General features: G+C 41.5%; 1 protein-coding gene across 1 annotated transcript in view; it reads right to left on the bottom strand.

Moving 5' to 3' along the window:
• Positions 1–14,610, bottom strand: part of LOC131725024 (Fc receptor-like protein 5) — a gene marked incomplete at its 5' end in the record, with an annotated part of 33,257 nt that extends 18,647 nt beyond the window's left edge. Inside the window, 7 exons of the mRNA XM_059018355.1 lie at positions 3,963–4,256; positions 4,974–5,267; positions 7,559–7,852; positions 11,453–11,731; positions 12,065–12,361; positions 12,851–13,144; positions 14,298–14,610. Of these exons, the coding sequence (XP_058874338.1) occupies positions 3,963–4,256; positions 4,974–5,267; positions 7,559–7,852; positions 11,453–11,731; positions 12,065–12,361; positions 12,851–13,144; positions 14,298–14,610 (2,065 nt within the window). The remainder of the gene's footprint in view (positions 1–3,962; positions 4,257–4,973; positions 5,268–7,558; positions 7,853–11,452; positions 11,732–12,064; positions 12,362–12,850; positions 13,145–14,297) is intronic.
• Positions 14,611–18,183: the final 3,573 nt, after the last annotated feature.

The raw sequence follows: 18,183 nt of genomic DNA, 5'->3' as shown, positions 1-18,183 counted from the left end.
CTTGGTCCTCCAGCCTGCCGAGGAGCTCCTCCAGGTCCCTGCACCCGTCTCTCCAGCCTTCCATTTTTATTTTATTTGTATTTATTTATTTATTTTTTTTTTCCCCACAAAAAACACTTTTCGAAAAAAACGAACACAAAAAAAAAACTTCCTTTGCCGTTCCTGGTCCGGCTGTTGGAGGCGTTGTTGATCCCACTTCTGACACCATATGTGGCAGTCTGGCTCGCAGTGGTGAGGTGGATGACGTCACGGACCAGGAAGTAACTGAAACCAAACAGTGGATGGGCGGGTGAAGCTGAGTGCAGTCACTCGGAGAGAATACGTAAACCATGTAAACCATGCTTCACGACACAGGAGATTGCTATATTAATAGAAGAGGTAGAGGCACGTAGAGCAATCATTTATTATTTATAATAATTATACAAGGTTGTGGCAAAGTGGTAAAGACGTGCAGGTGAGTGCAGTGCAGAGTAATCACATGGACAACGTTTGTACAGGTGCAAGGGTGTTTATTTAATTTAATAAATGTCCAGAGCCTTAAGGCAAACCTGCCAATAATAATAGTGTTGGAAGTGATACAGCGACGTGTATCACTTCGGTTTGTAATCCCACGGGTTTGACCCGTAACCCAAAGTTCCGTTCCGTCACCCACACAAAACACAAAACACAGACACAATTAGACAGTGCGTGATTCTAGTGCTAGTGGTGAAAACAAAGACAGTTCCGGTAGTGGAAAGGGTGAGTGGTGAAGTCCGGGTTTTTCGCTGGCCTGCGGCTGCAGCTCCGGATCATGCTCAGTAATCTTCAGTGACTAAATAACACACAAGACACACAGTGTTAATACATAGACACGAAAACACTCACGGTTTATTCACGGTACGGGCTCCTTCTCGGTTATTTAACTTAACCATATGCAAAGGAACAGATCACTCAAGCCATGCCCCCTATTTATACCCTCACCCATGACCCTGAGGTTAACGAGCGCATCCGCTCCTCCAGTCCTCGGATGCCACGCCGCTTACTGTCCGGGTCAATGAGCTTGGGTGCCGTGGCTCCGCCCCCTTCCTAAATGACCGACTTCCATCGACCCTACGGAATAAATTGTCGTGCCATTTAATTAAGGGTACTCTGTTCCTCGTGCACCGTGCCCTCACAGGTCGAGAGGGAGATCTAACACCAAGAATCATTCGATCTCTGTCACAAAGGTACATTATCTGTATACCAGTAGCAGGTGCACTGACTTAACCCCCTCAGGGGGTACAACTGGGCAAAGCAATTGCCCTAGAGCAATTTTGCCATGTGGTCAGCGCTGAAACACAGGCGTGGATACACAATCCAGCCGCCCTGGAAGCCGCAGTCAAACTGGTGGACTTTGAGGACCACCACCGAGCAGCTGGGGACTCCACAACCCCTTCTCGCACTGGAATCCAGACCTCTCAGACCACCGACCCCAATGGGCTGGCCATCTCATTACCATGGAAGCAGCGGTTGGCGCCCAGCTGGGGTAGGTTCAATGCCCCAGACCCGCTGCTTTATCAGGAATGTTTGGCCATTAAATGGGCTACTCACACCTTATGATATTAACTACTGGGACATTCATTCGAACTCATCACAGACCACACCCCACAATGAAGGACAGCAACGCCTGAATGTATCACATGATACAACGTGCAGGGAAAGACCACCAAAATGCTGATTATTTTTCCCGGGAGGGGGTGTAATGGGAAAAGTAGATTCAGCCGAGTGTTCCTTTGGCTCCACTCTGAGCGGTGGGATATGTGACAGAGAAAAAATGACTCTTGGTTATAAATCTCCCTCCCAACCTGTGAGGGCGCTGTGTAAAGGGAACAGTGTGCCCCGGACTGGATGGTTTGGCAATTCATTCCAGGGAACGGTGGAAATCGGCCATTTAGAAAGGGGGTGGAGTCACAGTACACCAAGTCATCGCCCCAGACGGGAGGCGATGTGGCAATCGCGGATTGGAGGAAAAGCGATTACACTCGCTAACCAAGGTGGCGTGGCTGACAGTTTAAAAGGGGATGTGATGAAGCAAACTGTTCCTTTGTTAAGGTTGTGAAAAGAGCGCTGAATAGCCATAAAAGACCAGGAGTGTTTTGTACTTGCTAACTGCTTGTGATTTATAATTATTAGACAGCTGAAACACTTGGGAGCTGTCGCTGTTAAGCCAGCATTCAACCCAGATTACAATACTGCACTGGTCACTTGTTATTGTGTATTCACTGGAGCACTGTGAAAAGGACGCAGAGCCGTGCCTGTACATTATTATTATTTCGGGACTGAAACCCTGTATTGTTTAGCTGTGCAAGTTCACATTGCTGTGTATTTGCCAGCACCATTATTTAACGGCCAGAGGAGCCAAATAAAGCACTTGTTAACCGTGAACATTGTTTGGACTGTTTCTATTGTGCACTGCATCACCTCTACACCTGCGCACTACAAACCACTTTGCCACAGAGCCACTATTCGGTTCAAGTTGACTCACATAGATAATGTAACATTGTGTAGATCAGCCACATTGTTTTTTGTATAGAAGTATAGTATAGAGCCAGCATCAGATCTGGCCAACTTTATGTCTATTGCAGGCAAATTAAATAAAACAAAACCCCAAATATTTGAGTAATAAAATAAGAACCACTTATTGATAAGGGGCAATAAAAATAAAGAAATCAATGTAATTTGAAGCTATTTGCTCTTTGATATTAGTCCTTCATATTTTTAGCAGTGTAGATGGGTCACTATTATCTGTTATACATTTACAGCAGAATATGAGTGGGAACAAAAGCTATAATATTCAGATCGCTAGTATTTTATTTCTTGACAGGGCGAAAACATGCTTTGAAAAATATTTTTTCCAGCTCAATGTTAGCATATTTTAAGACTTTCTAAATGTCCTAAAAAACCTAGAAGGACTTCTTATAGAAGTATTTGGTGAAATATCTTTCTTTTGGTATAACTTCTGATTCCACCAGTGAGTGCAGAATACCATTGCAAGATCTCTAAAGGAAGCAATGACTCACCTCTCACAGTCAGTGATACAGAACCACTCCTTTTCTTCAGCCCCGTCCCTGCTGCCTCCACCTCACACTGGTAGCTCCCTGTGTCTCTCAGCTCTGCCGCTGGGATTGAGTACTGATCCTGTGATCCAGCTCCTCTCTGATCCCCATTGTCTTTGATATAGCGGTACTGTAGTTGTGTGCCCTGTTTATTTATCTGAGCCCCACACTGCAGAGTCACAGCCTCTCCCTCCCACACTGGACTCAGAGGGGTGAATGTCAGAATGGGTTTCTTAAACAGCTCTGGAAAAACACAAGAAAATACAATCATACATACAGTACATGAACTAAAACAAAGAGTCAAAAGAGATTTAGTATGGATTTGGTGAACAAGGTCCTCTGTCGGGTTGCTAAACAGCTCTGCGGAAACACACAAACTGTAGCCATGTGTGGTTTCTGGTATGTGGCGTTTTCAATAAATATATATTTGTCCACTTTATGTTTCATAATTTCACTGCAGCTGTGTGCCCTGTTTATTTATGTGAGCCCCACACTGCAGAGTCACAGCCTCTCCCTCCCACACTGAGGCACGAGGCCTCACTGTCAGAGTGGGTGTGCTGAACCGCTCTGCAGAAACACAAACACAGAGCGGCCCTTCATGATGAACATAATCATTAGCCTCTTTAAAACAAAATGAATTCAGACAGTAAAATAATCAATGGAATAACTTAAAGCCAGCAAAAACAACACCTTATAAATGTGTTGCATTGTTAATCACTTTCTGAAAATGTATATTGTCTGTACCGTCACTATGGCTTTGTTGCTTCATCATATCTATTTTTAATCTAAAGGAAATAGAGCTACAATGTAGTCTTCTTTTGCTTTAATACTGAGATTTTTAAAATTAATTTTCTTTATGGCTGGCTGCCGTCTTTCTTACAGGCTCACCTGATACTTGTATCTTCACACCTGGGCTGTATTCTGAGTAAAACGTGTTCCTGCCCCGTCCAGCTCCACACCAGTACTCTCCACTGTGGGACAGAGCAGCAGCACTGATTGTGTATCCGGCTCCAGTTCCACTGCTGCTGTCAGTCTGAGGTGCTGAAGTTCTCTGACTGTCTTTGTACCAGAGATATCTCCAGCCATCAGAGCCCCCCTCAACCACACAGCTCAGAGTCACTGTGTCTCCTTCAAATATCTCTCCTGCAGGCTCCTGGGTCAGGACAGGCTTTGGCCTGCCAGCTAAAATAGAGGAGACAACAGAATTAGTGGAGTGCACATTTCTCTCTTTCATTCAAGAAAAACTTTACCCACTAGATTCTGTAATTGTGCATTCTGTATTGTCCCCAGAGGGACAATAGATACCTTACCAATATGTGTTTGTGAAAGCATAGAGGGAGACAGAGAGGGGGTACTCAGTCTCACTGATGAGAAGCCAGGAACAGTTCAGTGTAGATTGAGCAATCCTCTCAGTGTGTGAAGGGGACAGAAATGGAATGGAGGGGCAGACAGCACTGACACCGATGAGAAGGAAAGACTGTGGAGTAGTGGTGAGGGCTCTGGACTCTTGACCGGAGGGTCGTGGGTTCAATCCCCAGTGGGGGACACTGCTGTTGTACCCTTGAGCAAGGTACTTTACCTAGATTGCTCCAGTAAAAACCCAACTGTATAAATGGGGAATTGTATGTAAAAATAATGCGATATCTTGTAACAATTGTAAGTCGCCCTGGATAAGGGCGTCTGCTAAGAAATAAATAAAAAAAAAAGAAGGGCGGAGGAGCTGTGTAAATAGAGGAACTCTCTCAGTGTGTTTGTGGAACAAATGCAGGGAGAAAGAGAGGAGGCAGGGCAGACAGCACTCAGGTAGGAAGGCAGTCGGGAGACAGAGCCCTCTGTCTGGAGTCTACAATAGAGGAGAGGATCAGAATGTTAGAATTCAGAGTGTTTGAAATGACTTACCTGATACTCTCAGTGTAAGACTATTGCTGATTGTAGAGTACGATGGGTTGCCTGTCCTTACACCTTTACAGGTATATTCTCCACTGTGGTCTCTAGTAGCAGAGCTAATTGTGTAGCTGTCACCATCTATACTGCCGTAGTAATCCTGGGTTACTGGAGCATTCCTCCCAGCTTTGTACCATGTGAATCTCCATTCAGTGTAATCCCCCGGAACCTGACATCTCAGTGTCACGCTCTCTGATTTGTATATCTGTGTCCATGCAGGCTCCTGGGTCAGGACAGCCTGGGGTTGTTCTGTACAGACAGAAGATCAGAGAAGATCAGACAGCACTCAGCACTCCTCTCCCTCTCCTGTTTTTATCCTATGTTGTTCCACAAGGAAATACAATATGGTAAGAATCTATCTGTTATTAATACACTATTACAACAACTAGAGTGTTTCAGTGGCCTGTTGTTACTCATGATAATGACATTCTTTGTCAGCTGCAGAGGTGCTTAATCACAGTTAAAAAGCAGCTCTCCAGATATCAAGCATTACAAAGGGATCCACACTGCTGACTGTCAGTGTTTGCAGACACTGCACCTGTGCTGGGGAGGCCGTCATCTGCAAACATGGAAGTGTGACATAAAGATGGACGGCTGTACTGACAGACAAACACCCCCTATATCCCCACAATGTGAGATTCTCTACAGCAATGCTAGATTGTGTTAATACTTAGTTTCATAATTGGATTAATGGTCATTCAGATACGAGACACCACGTGGTACCCCAGGGTAGCCTCGTACCCCAGTCCTACATAACTGGTACAAACACAAGTAGCTTTGTACACTGGCAGAATCTCGCAGCTAAAATATACATGTAATACAACTGGCCAGACACGTCAATGGAACTTAGATAATGCACTGCAAAGAGCAGAAGAAAAGATAAAGACACACAGGCTTAGCAGCATGGCTTGTATTCAGGTTATTCTCTTCCCTGTCAGTGAAGCATCATTTTGATGTATATTCAAAACGTCAGACAACTTTATTATGAATTGGTTATAACGCTGCCTTATAAAAGCAAGAGTAATACAACTTGCATTGCCTTATTCATAGCTCTTCTAAATGTAATACAGTCAGTTTATTTTTTAGCATGAACTGATTACTGTATTCTGATAATAGTTTTGGAGGAAACTGTCAGTGACACAGAATACCAGTTTCAATGTCTCAATTTATTAGCAGATACAAGCGACTGCAGCGCGACTGCCTTCTTATTCTTAAAGTAGTTTTGTTTTAAAAAGTTATTTAGAGTTTTTGATAATTAAAGAAATCTTTTTAGTTTTCAAAACGTTTTAGGTAAGTGAAGAAATCTTTTTTTGTACAAAGTCTAGCTGTGTAATAATCATGTGCAACAGCACTGGAAGCTCACTTGTGCAATGTCATGTGAGCTCTAGACATAAAACAGAATAACATACATATTAGTGTTAAATTACACTTTATAAATTGATTTCTGCTTTATATATTTGGACCCTGTGCCCAAAAAAGATAAAAATGATGCATTTGCACAGGGTACTCCAGTGTACTGCATTTAGTGTCCTATATGCAAAACTATCCCCAGAATCCCATATTCTCAATAACTTCTGCTAAATAAGGTTAATACCGAGTTCCTTGACAATTGAATAAGTGTTTCTTCAGATCTATGGATAAAAGCAGATGAGCGCTTCCACTGTCACCCCTTCACAGGGGATTGCATCACCAGCGGGGTTAATGACAGACACAGCACCACAGGAACTGATAGCTCATGAACACAAGCATTACAAAGGGATCCACCCTGCTGACTGTCAGTGTTTGCAGACACTGCAGCTGTGCTGGGGAGGCTGTCATACACATTGTGTTCTTATATCTGGAGAGCCGCTCATCCAGCTGTCATGAAGCTTGGTGTAAACATTATTTATCTGAAGTTATTGAGACTATCAGATTCTTGAGATATAGAGGCGGGGCGTCTGTCTGTCAGCCCGTCTGTCCCTCTGTATGTCACTCTTACATTGTTGCATATATCTGGAGAACCAGCTCTATAACTGTCATGAAACTTGCTATTACCATTATCTAGTTTAGGTTACTGAAAATATCAGATTCAGGATATTTAAGGGAGGTCTGTCTGTCCCTACATCCATCCCCGTTTGGTGCATTTTTACAGATACCTGTTCATTTGTGGGTGATGGATTCGATTTTTTAAGTGCTAAAGTATGCTTTTAAAATGTATTTTCATATATTTTATTTGCTTTAATGACCCCCCCCCCACTCTTTTTTTGAGCCAGGAATATTTTGGTTCTTCATTTGTTTGAACTATAACACATGGTCTGATTAGGTTATAACAATTGGTTATTGTGATTGGTTAGCTCTCTTTAAATAGCAAGAATTCTGTGACATACCAATGTGGGACAAAAAAAAATAACTAAAGAAAACAAAAAGTAAATGTTACCAAATGTCACCTTTGTGCTTTATTCCAAACTTAAAAGAAAATGCCTTTCTTATTCTGCCGTCTATAATAGTAACAATTGGGTGGTACCAAAAGATTACTCATCACACTCATTTCAGTTACTCACTTGATACTTGTATATTGACAGCATTGCTGTATTGTGAGTTAAACGGTTTGCTCCCCCTTCCAGCCCGACACCAGTACTCTCCACTGTGGGACAGAGCTGCAGCACTGATTGTGTATCCGGCTCCAGTTTTACTGCTGCTGTCAGTCTGAGGTGCTGAAGTTCCCTGACTGTCTTTGTACCAGAGATATCTCCAGCCATCAGAGCCCCCCTCAACCACACAGCTCAGAGTGATTTTGTCTTCTTCAAATATCTCTCCTGCAGGCTCCCGGGTCAGGACAGGCTTTGGCTTGCCAGCTAAAATAGAGGAGACAACAGAATTAGGTTAGTGCACATTTCTCTCTTTCATTCAAGAAAAACTTTACCCACTAGATTCTGTAATTGTTCATCATTCTGTATTGTCCCCAGAGGGACAATAGATACCTTCCCAGTGTGTGTTTGTGAAAGGATAGCGGGAGACAGACAGGGGGTACTCAGTCTCACTGATGAGAAGGCAGTAGATTGAGGAATCCTCTCAGTGTGTGAAGGTGACAGAAATGGAATGGAGGGGCCGACCAGGGGGGGGCCCACACACATACAGAAATGAAATTGCCTTGAGCCTGAGGCACAATGTCTGGTTTATTAAATCGTTCCAGAATCGTTATCATAGCATTGCCTCATTTTGTATTGTGATTTCCACGAGTGCACCTCATCGCTGCAAAATGGCATGTAAACAAACGGCAAAATGTGCCACAGTTTGTCTTGTTACAAAAAGATGGAAATTGTTTGAGCTCCTGAAAAAAACCTGAATCAGACACAAGTCACCAAGCAATTTGGTGTTTTCCATTCTGGTGAGTTGCTTCACCATTCTGTTAAATAATTTTGTTCATGTCTTGAATATTGCTACTGTACAGGTATTCATAATTAATGTAGAGCTGCTGCTGCATTTTTTAACGTGGGTAGGGATGCTGTGTTAATTTAGTTTATTAATGTTAGTTTGTCTTACTTTATTATTATAATTTATTAACATATGTTGCAGGGGTGGATTAGCACTTTATTATTGATTTATTTTATAGTTAATTGCTTGTGTGTGTTCTTTTTCTTCAACTCTTTTTTTGATCACGATATAATTTTCTAGTTCACGGAGCACTATTCTTTGGGATTGATTTGTGTAATTGTGTTTTTGTATTTGATATTTATTTACACTAAGGATTTGTATTCATTGACTTTACTGGACACTTCCCCACCCTAAAATGATTACTGCTTGGAAGCACATTCCACACGCGGATTGTTAATTATTTTCAATTAAGTTTAAAGGTTTTTAAGAGACAGACAAACACTCAGAACAGTGAAACGAGAGAACAACAAAGAGACGAGAGAACGACAAAGAGACGAGAGAACGACAAAGAGACGAGTGAACAACAAAGAGACGAGTGAACAACAAAGAGACGAGAGAACAACAAAGAGACGAGAGAACAACAAAGAGACAAGAGAACGACAAAGAGATGAGAGAACGACAGAGACGAGAGAACGACAAAGAGATGAGAGAACAACAGAGACAAGAGAACAACAAAGAGACAAGAGAACAACAGTGAGACGAGAGAACGACAAAGAGACGAGAGAACAACAAAGAGACGAGAGAACGACAGAGACAAGAGAACAACAAAGAGACGAGAGAACAACAAAGAGATGAGAAAACAACAAAGAGACGAGAGAACGACAAAGAGACGAGACGTGGGAAGAAACAGAAACAGAAACAGAAATAGAAACAAATTAAACGAAACAGAAACAAAACTAAAACAAACAAAGACGAGCAGGGCAGTGGAAATGAACTGCTCTCTGCTGCTAGAGAAAGAGCCGTGCGGAGCCGAGACCGATCGAGCCATCCAGCTAGGAGAGTCGGGCAGCAGCAGCGACAGTCGCCGTCGAGATATCCAGGACCAGTGGCGCTGAGGGGGGTCAGCGGAATATACTGTTTCAGGCGGATTGGGCATCTAGAGGGGAAGAGGTGGAGATACCTCCCCCCTCGCAAAGCTAAGTGTCCAAGCTTTCTACTGTTCGAGATATAATTATTTGTTAATGTCCTGCCTGATTCGGGTTGATTAGCAAAGGCTTTCGTTTGTTTAATTTAAGAACGCAACTCTCTGACGCCCCTCCGATCTATTATCAGAGCTGTGTGGTCTATGCGAGGCTGGACTACTTTGGAGAGACATTGAAGATCACGTGGAGATTGTGGTGTCCCAGGACTACTATCATTAAGCTAGTTGTCATTTCTGTTTTAGTACATTGTTGAATTGTCTTTCTTGCTAATATCCCTTTTAACTACTGTTTGCTAGTGTTACTATCTGATAGTCTCTGTTGATCTCTATGCTTGGTCATTTTTATATTTTATATGTTAACTTGGTAGTTTTAATGATTGTTTTTTTTAGAATTTATTGTAATAAATTCATTTATATATATATATATATATATATATATATATATATATATATATATATATATATATATATATATATATTGATTGTCTGGCTTCCTTTGCTTGCATTGATAAGGTGTCACTACCCTGGTGCTGATCTTAGATATTGGTTTGGTGTTATACCTGCAACACATACACTTGCCTGTTGCTTTACTCTTATTCATATGCTGACGCACGTGCATCATGACAAGTAATACGTATTTATTTATTCATTAATTCATATTGTCTGATAGTCAGCTCCGTCTTGAACACTTTGGCTAAGAGAACACTTTGCTTGCTTCTTAAGGGGTGTTCTCTTAGCAGGAGACTACTGTATTATAATTATACAATTTTAAACCATCAAAAATGAAATCTGCCGAACCGAAATAAAAATAACTCATATCTGGATGTCAAAAACAGGGGATGTGGCTGACGGTATAAAAGGGGATGTGACGAAGCGAACTGTTCCTTTAAGGTTGCGAACGGAGCACTGAATAGCCATACAAGACCAGGAGTGTTTTGTATTTGTTTTGTTTTGCTAACTGTTTGTGATTTATAATTATTAGACAGCTGAAACACTTGGGAGCTGTCGCTGTTAAGCCAGCATTCAACCCGGATTACAATACTGCACTGGTCACTTGTTATTGTGTATTCACTGGAGCACCGTGAAAAGGACGCAGAGCCGTGCCTGTACATTATTATTATCATTTCGGGACTGAAACCCTGTATTGTTTAGCTGTGCAAGTTCACATTGCTGTGTATTTGCCAGCACCGTTATTTAACGGCTAGAGGAGCCAAATAAAGCACTTGTTAACCGTGAACATTGTTTGGACTGTTTCTATTGTGCACTGCATCACCTCTACACCTGCGCACTACAAACCACTTTGCCACAGAGCCACTATTCGGTTCAAGTTGACTCACATAGATAATGTAACATTGTGTAGATCAGCCACATTGTTTTTTGTATAGAAGTATAGTATAGAGCCAGCATCAGATCTGGCCAACTTTATGTCTATTGCAGGCAAATTGAATAAAACAAAACCCCAAATATTTGAGTAATAAAATAAGAACCACTTATTGATAAGGGGCAATAAAAATAAAGAAATCAATGTAATTTGAAGCTATTTGCTCTTTGATATTAGTCCTTCATATTTTTAGCAGTGTAATTGGGTCATGCAGCAATATTATCTGTTAGACATTTACAGCAGAATATGAGTGGGAACAAAAGCTATAATATTCAGATCGCTAGTATTTTATTTCTCGACAGGGCAAAAACATGCTTTGAAAAAGTTTTTTTCCAGCTCAATGTTAGCATATTTTAAGACTTACTAAATGTCCTCAAAAACCTAGAAGGACTTCTTATCGAAGTCTTTGGTGAAATATCTTTCTTTTGGTATAACTTCTGATTCCACCAGTGAGTGCAGAATACCATTGCAAGATCTCTAAAGGAAGCAATGACTCACCTCTCACAGAAAGCCTCACAGAATCACTCCTTTTCTTCAGCCCCGTCCCTGCTGCCTCCACCTCACACTGGTAGCTCCCTGTGTCTCTCAGCCCTGCTGCTGGGATTGAGTACTGATCCCGTGATCCAGCTCCACTCAGATCCCCATTGTCTTTGATATAGCGGTACTGCAGCTGTGTGCCCTGTTTATATATCTGAACCCCACACTGCAGAGTCACAGCCTCTCCCTCCCACACTGAGGCACGAGGCATCACTGTCAGAGTGGGTGTGCTGAACCGCTCTGCAGAAACACAAACACAGAGCGGCCCTTCATGATAAACATAATCATTAGCCTCTTTAAAACAAAATGAATTCAAACAGTAAATAATCAACGGAATAACTTAAAGCCAGCAAAAATAACACTTTATAAATGTGTTGCATTGTTAATCACTTTCTGAAAATGTATATTGTCTGTACCGTCACTATGGCTTTGTTGCTTCATCATATCTATTTTTAATCTAAAGGAAATAGAGCTACAATGTAGTCTTCTTTTGCTTTAATACTGAGATTTTTAAAATTAATTTTCTTTATGGCTGGTTGCCGTCTTTCTTACAGGCTCAGTTCAGTCACACACCTGTTACTTGTATATTGACAGCATTGCTGTAGTCTGAGTTAAATGGGTTACTCCTTCTTTCAGCTCGACACCAGTACTCTCCACTGTGGGACAGAGCAGCAGCACTGATTGTGTATCCGGCTCCAGTTCCACTGCTGCTGTCAGTCTGGTACACTGAAGTACTGTGCTGACTGTCTTTGTACCAGAGATATCTCCAGCCATCAGAGCCCCCCTCAACCACACAGCTCAGAGTGATTTTGTCTTCTTCAAATATCTCTCCTGCAGGCTTCCGGGTCAGGACAGGCTTTGGCTTGCCAGCTAAAATAGAGGAGACAACAGAATTAGGTTAGTGCACATTTCTCTCTTTCATTCAAGAAAAACTTTACCCACTAGATTCTGTAATTGTTCATCATTCTGTATTGTCCCCAGAGGGACAATAGATACCTTACCAATATGTGTTTGTGAAAGCATAGAGGGAGACAGAGAGGGGGTACTCAGTCTCACTGATGAGAAGGCAGGAACAGTTCAGTGTAGATTGAGGAAATCTCTCGGTGTGTGAAGGTGACAGAAATGGAATGGAGGGGCAGACAGCACTCACACCGATGAGAAGGAAAGAAGGGCGGAGGAGCAGTGTAAATAGAGGAACTCTCTCAGTGTGTTTGTGGTATAAATGTAGGGAGAAAGAGAGGGGGCAGGGCAGACAGCACTCAGGTAGGAAGGCAGTCGGGAGACAGAGCCCTACGTCTGGAGTCTACAATAGAGGAGAGGATCAGAATGTTAGAATTCAGAGTGTTTGAAATGACTTACCTGATACTCTCAGTGTAAGACTATTGCTGATTGTAGAGTACGATGGGTTACCTGTCCTTACACCTTTACAGGTATATTCCCCACTGTGGTATTGAGCATCAGAGCTAATTGTGTAGCTGTCACCATCTATACTGCTGTAGGAATCCTGGGTTACTGGAGCATTCCTCCCATCTTTGTACCATGTGAAGCTCCAGTCAGTGTAATCCCCCGGAACCTGACATCTCAGTGTAATTCTCTCTGATTCGTATATCTGTGTCCATGCAGGCTCCTGGGTCAGGACAGCCTGGGGTCGTTCTGTAGAGACAGAAGATCAGAGAAGATCAGACAGCACTCAGCACTCCTCTCACTCTCCTGTTTTTATCCTATGTTGTTCCACAAGGAAATACAATATGGTAAGAATCTATCTGTTATTAATACACTATTACAACAACTAGACCGTTTCAGTGGCCTGTTGTTACTCATAATAATGACACTCTTTGTCAGCTGCAGAGGTGCTTAATCACAGTTAAAAAGCAGCTCTCCAGATATCAAGCATTACAAAGGGATCCACACTGCTGACTGTCAGTGTTTGCAGACACTGCACCTGTGCTGGGGAGGCCGTCATCTGCAAACATGGAAGTGTGACATAAAGATGGACGGCTGTACTGACAGACAAACACCCCCTATATCCCCACAATGTGAGATTCTCTACAGCAATGCTAGATTGTGTTAATACTTAGTTTCATAATTGGATTAATGGTCATTCAGATAAGAGACACCACATGGTACCCCAGGGTAGCCGCGTACCCCAGTCCTATATAACTGGTACAAACACAAGTAGCTTTGTACACTGGCAGAATCTCGCAGCTAAAATATACATGTAATACAACTGGCCAGACACGTCAATGGAACTTAGATAATGCACTGCAAAGAGCAGAAGAAAAGATAAAGACACACAGGCTTAGCAGCATGGCTTGTATTCAGGTTATTATCTTCCCTGTCAGTGAAGCATCATTTTGATGTATATTTAAAACGTCAGACAACTTTATTATGAATTGGTTATAACGCTGCCTTATAAAGCTAGAGTAATACAACTTGCATTGTCTTATTCATAGCTCTTCTAAATGTAATAGTCTTTTATTTGCTTTAATGACCCCCCCCCCTCTCTTTTTTTGAGCCAGGAATATTTTGGTTCTTCATTTGTTTGAACTATAACACATGGTCTGATTAGGTTATAACAATTGGTTATTGTGATTGGTTAGCACTCTTTAAATAGCATGAATTCTGTGACATACCAATATGGGACAAAAAAAATAACTAAAGAAAACAAAAAGTAAATGTTACCAAATGTCACCTTTGTGCTTTATTCCAAACTTAAAGGAAAATGCCTTTCCTATTCTGCCATCTACAATAGTAACAATTGGGTGGTACCAAAAGATTACTCCTCACACTCATTTCAGTTACTCACTTGATACTTGTATATTGACAGCATTGCTGTATTGTGAGTTAAACGGTTTGCTCCCCCTTCTAGCTCGACACCAGTACTCTCCACTGTGGGACAGAGCAGCAGCACTGATTGTGTATCCGGCTCCAGTTCCACTGCTGCTGTCAGTCTGAGGTGCTGAAGTTCTCTGACTGTCTTTGTACCAGAGATAGCTCCAGCCATCAGAGCCCCCCTCAACCACACAGCTCAGAGTCACTGTGTCTCCTTCAAATATCTCTCCTGCAGGCTCCCGGGTCAGGACAGGCTTTGGCTTGCCAGCTAAAATAGAGGAGACAACAGAATTAGGTTAGTGCACATTTCTCTCTTTCATTCAAGAAAAATTTTACCCACTAGATTATGTAATTGTTCATCATTCTGTATTGTCCCCAGAGGGACAATAGATACCTTACCAATATGTGTTTGTGAAATGATAGAGGGAGACAGACAGGGGGTACTCAGTCTCACTGATGAGAAGGCAGTAGATTGAGGAATCCTCTCAGTGTGTCAAGGTGACAGAACTGGAATGGAGGGGTCGACCAGGGGGGGGGGCCCACACACATACAGAAATGAAATTGCCTTGAGCCTGAGGCACAATGTCTGGTTTATTAAATCGTTCCAGAATCGTTATCATAGCATTGCCTCATTTTGTATTGTGATTTCCACGAGTGCACCTCATCGCTGCAAAATGGCATGTAAACAAACGGCAAAATGCGCCAGTTCGTCTTGTTACAAAAAGATCGAAATTGTTTGAGCTCCTGAAAAAAACCTGAATCAGACACAAGTCGCCAAGAAATTTGGTGTTTTCCATTCTGGTGAGTTGCTTCACCATTCTGTTAAATAATTTTGTGCATGTCTTGAATATTGCTACTGTACAGGTATTCATAATTAATCTAGAGCTGCAGCTGCATTTTTTAACGTGGGTAGGGATGCTGTGTTAATTTAGTTTATTAATGTTAGTTTGTCTTACTTTATTATTATAGTTTATTAACATATGTTGCAGGGGTGGATTAGCACTTTATTATTGATTTATTTTATAGTTAATTGCTTGTGTGTGTTCTTTTTCTTTAACTCTATTTTTGATCACGATATAATTTTCTAGTTCACGGAGCACTATTCTTTGGGATTGATTTGTGTAATTGTATTTTTGTATTTGATATTTATTTACACTAAGGATTTGTATTCATTGACTTTACTGGACACTTTCCCATCCTAAAACGATTACTGCTTGGAAGCACATTCCACTCGCGGATTGTTAATTATTTTCAATTAAGTTTAAAGGTTTTTAAGAGACAGACAAACACTCAGAACAGTGAAACGAGAGAACAACAAAGAGACGAGAGAACAACAAAGAGACGAGAGAACGACAAAGAGACGAGAGAACGACAAAGAGACGAGAGAACAACAAAGAGACGAGAGAACGACAAAGAGACGAGAGAACGACAAAGAGACGAGAGAACAAAGAGAAGAGAGAACGACAAAGAGACGAGAGAACAACAAAGAGAAGAGAGAACGACAAAGAGACGAGAGAACGACAAAGAGACGAGAGAACAACAAAGAGACGAGTGAACAACAAAGAGACGAGAGAACAACAAAGAGACGAGAGAACAACAAAGAGACGAGAGAACAACAAAGAGACGAGAGAACAACAAAGAGACGAGAGAACGACAAAGAGACGAGACGTGGGAAGAAACAGAAACAGAAACGAAACGAAACGAAACAGAAACAAAACTAAAACAACAAAGACGAGCAGGGCAGTGGAAATGAACTGCTCTCTGCTGCTAGAGAAAGAGCCGTGCGGAGCCGAGACCGATCGAGCCATCCAGCTGGGAGAGTCGGGCAGCAGCAGCGACAGTCGCCGTCGAGATATCCAGGACCAGTGGCGCTGAGGGGGGACAGCGGAATATACTGTTCCAGGAGGATTGGGCATCTAGAGGGGAAGAGGTGGAGATACCTCCCCCCTCGAAAAGCTAAGTGTCCAAGCTTTCTACTGTTCGAGATATAATTATTTGTTAATGTCCTGTCTGATTCGGGTTGATTAGCAAAGGCTTTCGTTTGTTTAATTTTAGAACGCAACTCTCTGACGCCCCTCCGATCTATTGTCAGAGCTGTGTGGTCTATGCGAGGCTGGACTACTTTGGAGAGACATTGAAGATCACGTGGAGATTGTGGTGTCCCAGTACTACTATCATTAAGCTAGTTGTCATTTCTGTTTTAGTACATTGTTGAATTGTCTTTCTTGCTAATATCCCTTTTAACTACTGTTTGCTAGTGTTACTATCTGATAGTCACTGTTGATCTCTATGCTTGGTCATTTTTATATTTTATATATTAACTTGGTAGTTTTAATGATTGTTTGTTTTTTTAGAATTTATTGTAATAAATTCATTTTTTTATATATATATATAGTCTAGTGTCTGGCTTTCTTTGCTTGCATTGATAAGGTGTCACTACCCTGGTGCTGAACTTAGATATTGGTTTGGTGTTATACCTGCAACACATACACTTGCCTGTTGCTTTACTCTTATTCATATGCTGACGCACGTGCATCATGACAAGTAATACGTATTTATTTATTCATTAATTCATATTGTCTGATAGTCAGCTCCGTCTTGAAGAACACTTTGGCTAAGAGAACACTTTGCTTGCTTCTTAAGGGGTGTTCTCTCAGCAGGAGACTACTGTATTATAATTATACAATTTTAAACCATCAAAAATGAAATCTGCCGAACCGAAATAAAAATAACTCATATCTGGATGTCAAAAACAGAAGGAGACTACAAAAAAACTGCAATAAGTACATTTTTCTACTGTATAGGCCTACTGTACAGATTTATTACAAATGGACTGGAGGTCCATTGCCCGGGGCCCACAAAAACCTGGCGCCGGCCTTGGGGCAGACAGCACTCACACCGATGAGAAGGAAAGAAGGGCTGAGGAGCAGTGTAAATAGAGGAACTCTCTCAGTGTGTTTGTGGTCCTAAATAAATCTTTATGCTTCCAGACAAAAACAATTATAATCCTCACTTGTGGTGCTGAAGACAGCTCCCCGTTGTTTTTTGCAATGCAAGTTAAGTAAGTTTTAAAATCCTGCGCACAATATGCAATTTAAGTAATCGTTATAATAATAATAATAATAATAATAATAATAATAATAATAATAATAGTCTAATGTCAGCTACCATCCGGACCGACAGTAAATTCAGACATTTCTGTGACGTCACCCTTTGATCTTTTTTATTGATTTATGAATCTTCTAAACGTCGCTGTGTTGTTTTGAAGAGAAGGGGTGTGAGGTAGTATTGTTGATTCACTAATCCACAGTTTGTGCTGTAATCCACAGAAAAGTATTACCCATTTCAAATGTAACACTTAAAGGGCTTAATGGCATTTCACTTTAGTATTGCACTTTTCTTTGCTACAAGTAGTCTGTATTTTATGACCTGAAACATGTATAAATGTTTATTTTATACAAATAACTCCAGAAACCACAAAATGTTACAACCTGCAATTAGGAGCAGAGTGCTTTAGATACCAGGACAAAACATGCAGTTTATCACCATTATTATTTATTTTCAGAATGAGTGACTCTGGGAGGGAAGTGGGTGGAGCTTTAGGGAAGGACCAGAAATGACAGCACACAGGAGCCGGAAGTGTCGTTTAGTCCTTGGAGCCCTGTACCATCAATGGTACAGGCAGGATTTTATTTTAACAAACAAAAATAGAACAGTCCAGCATTGCAGAAAATAAACAAGAAAACCACCTGGAATACCAGCAATGCTAAACTCAGGTTTCAAATAAAAAGAATAAACAAAAACGTCTCGTTACAAAACAACAATAAAGGAAGCACTGGGTTTCTCCGTGCTACTGCAGT

The sequence above is a fragment of the Acipenser ruthenus genome, chromosome 59, assembly GCF_902713425.1.
Source record: "Acipenser ruthenus chromosome 59, fAciRut3.2 maternal haplotype, whole genome shotgun sequence".
NCBI lineage: Eukaryota > Metazoa > Chordata > Actinopteri > Acipenseriformes > Acipenseridae > Acipenser > Acipenser ruthenus.
Note: the sequence above shows the minus strand (reverse complement) of the source record. Positions and strands in the feature narration are given on the sequence as shown.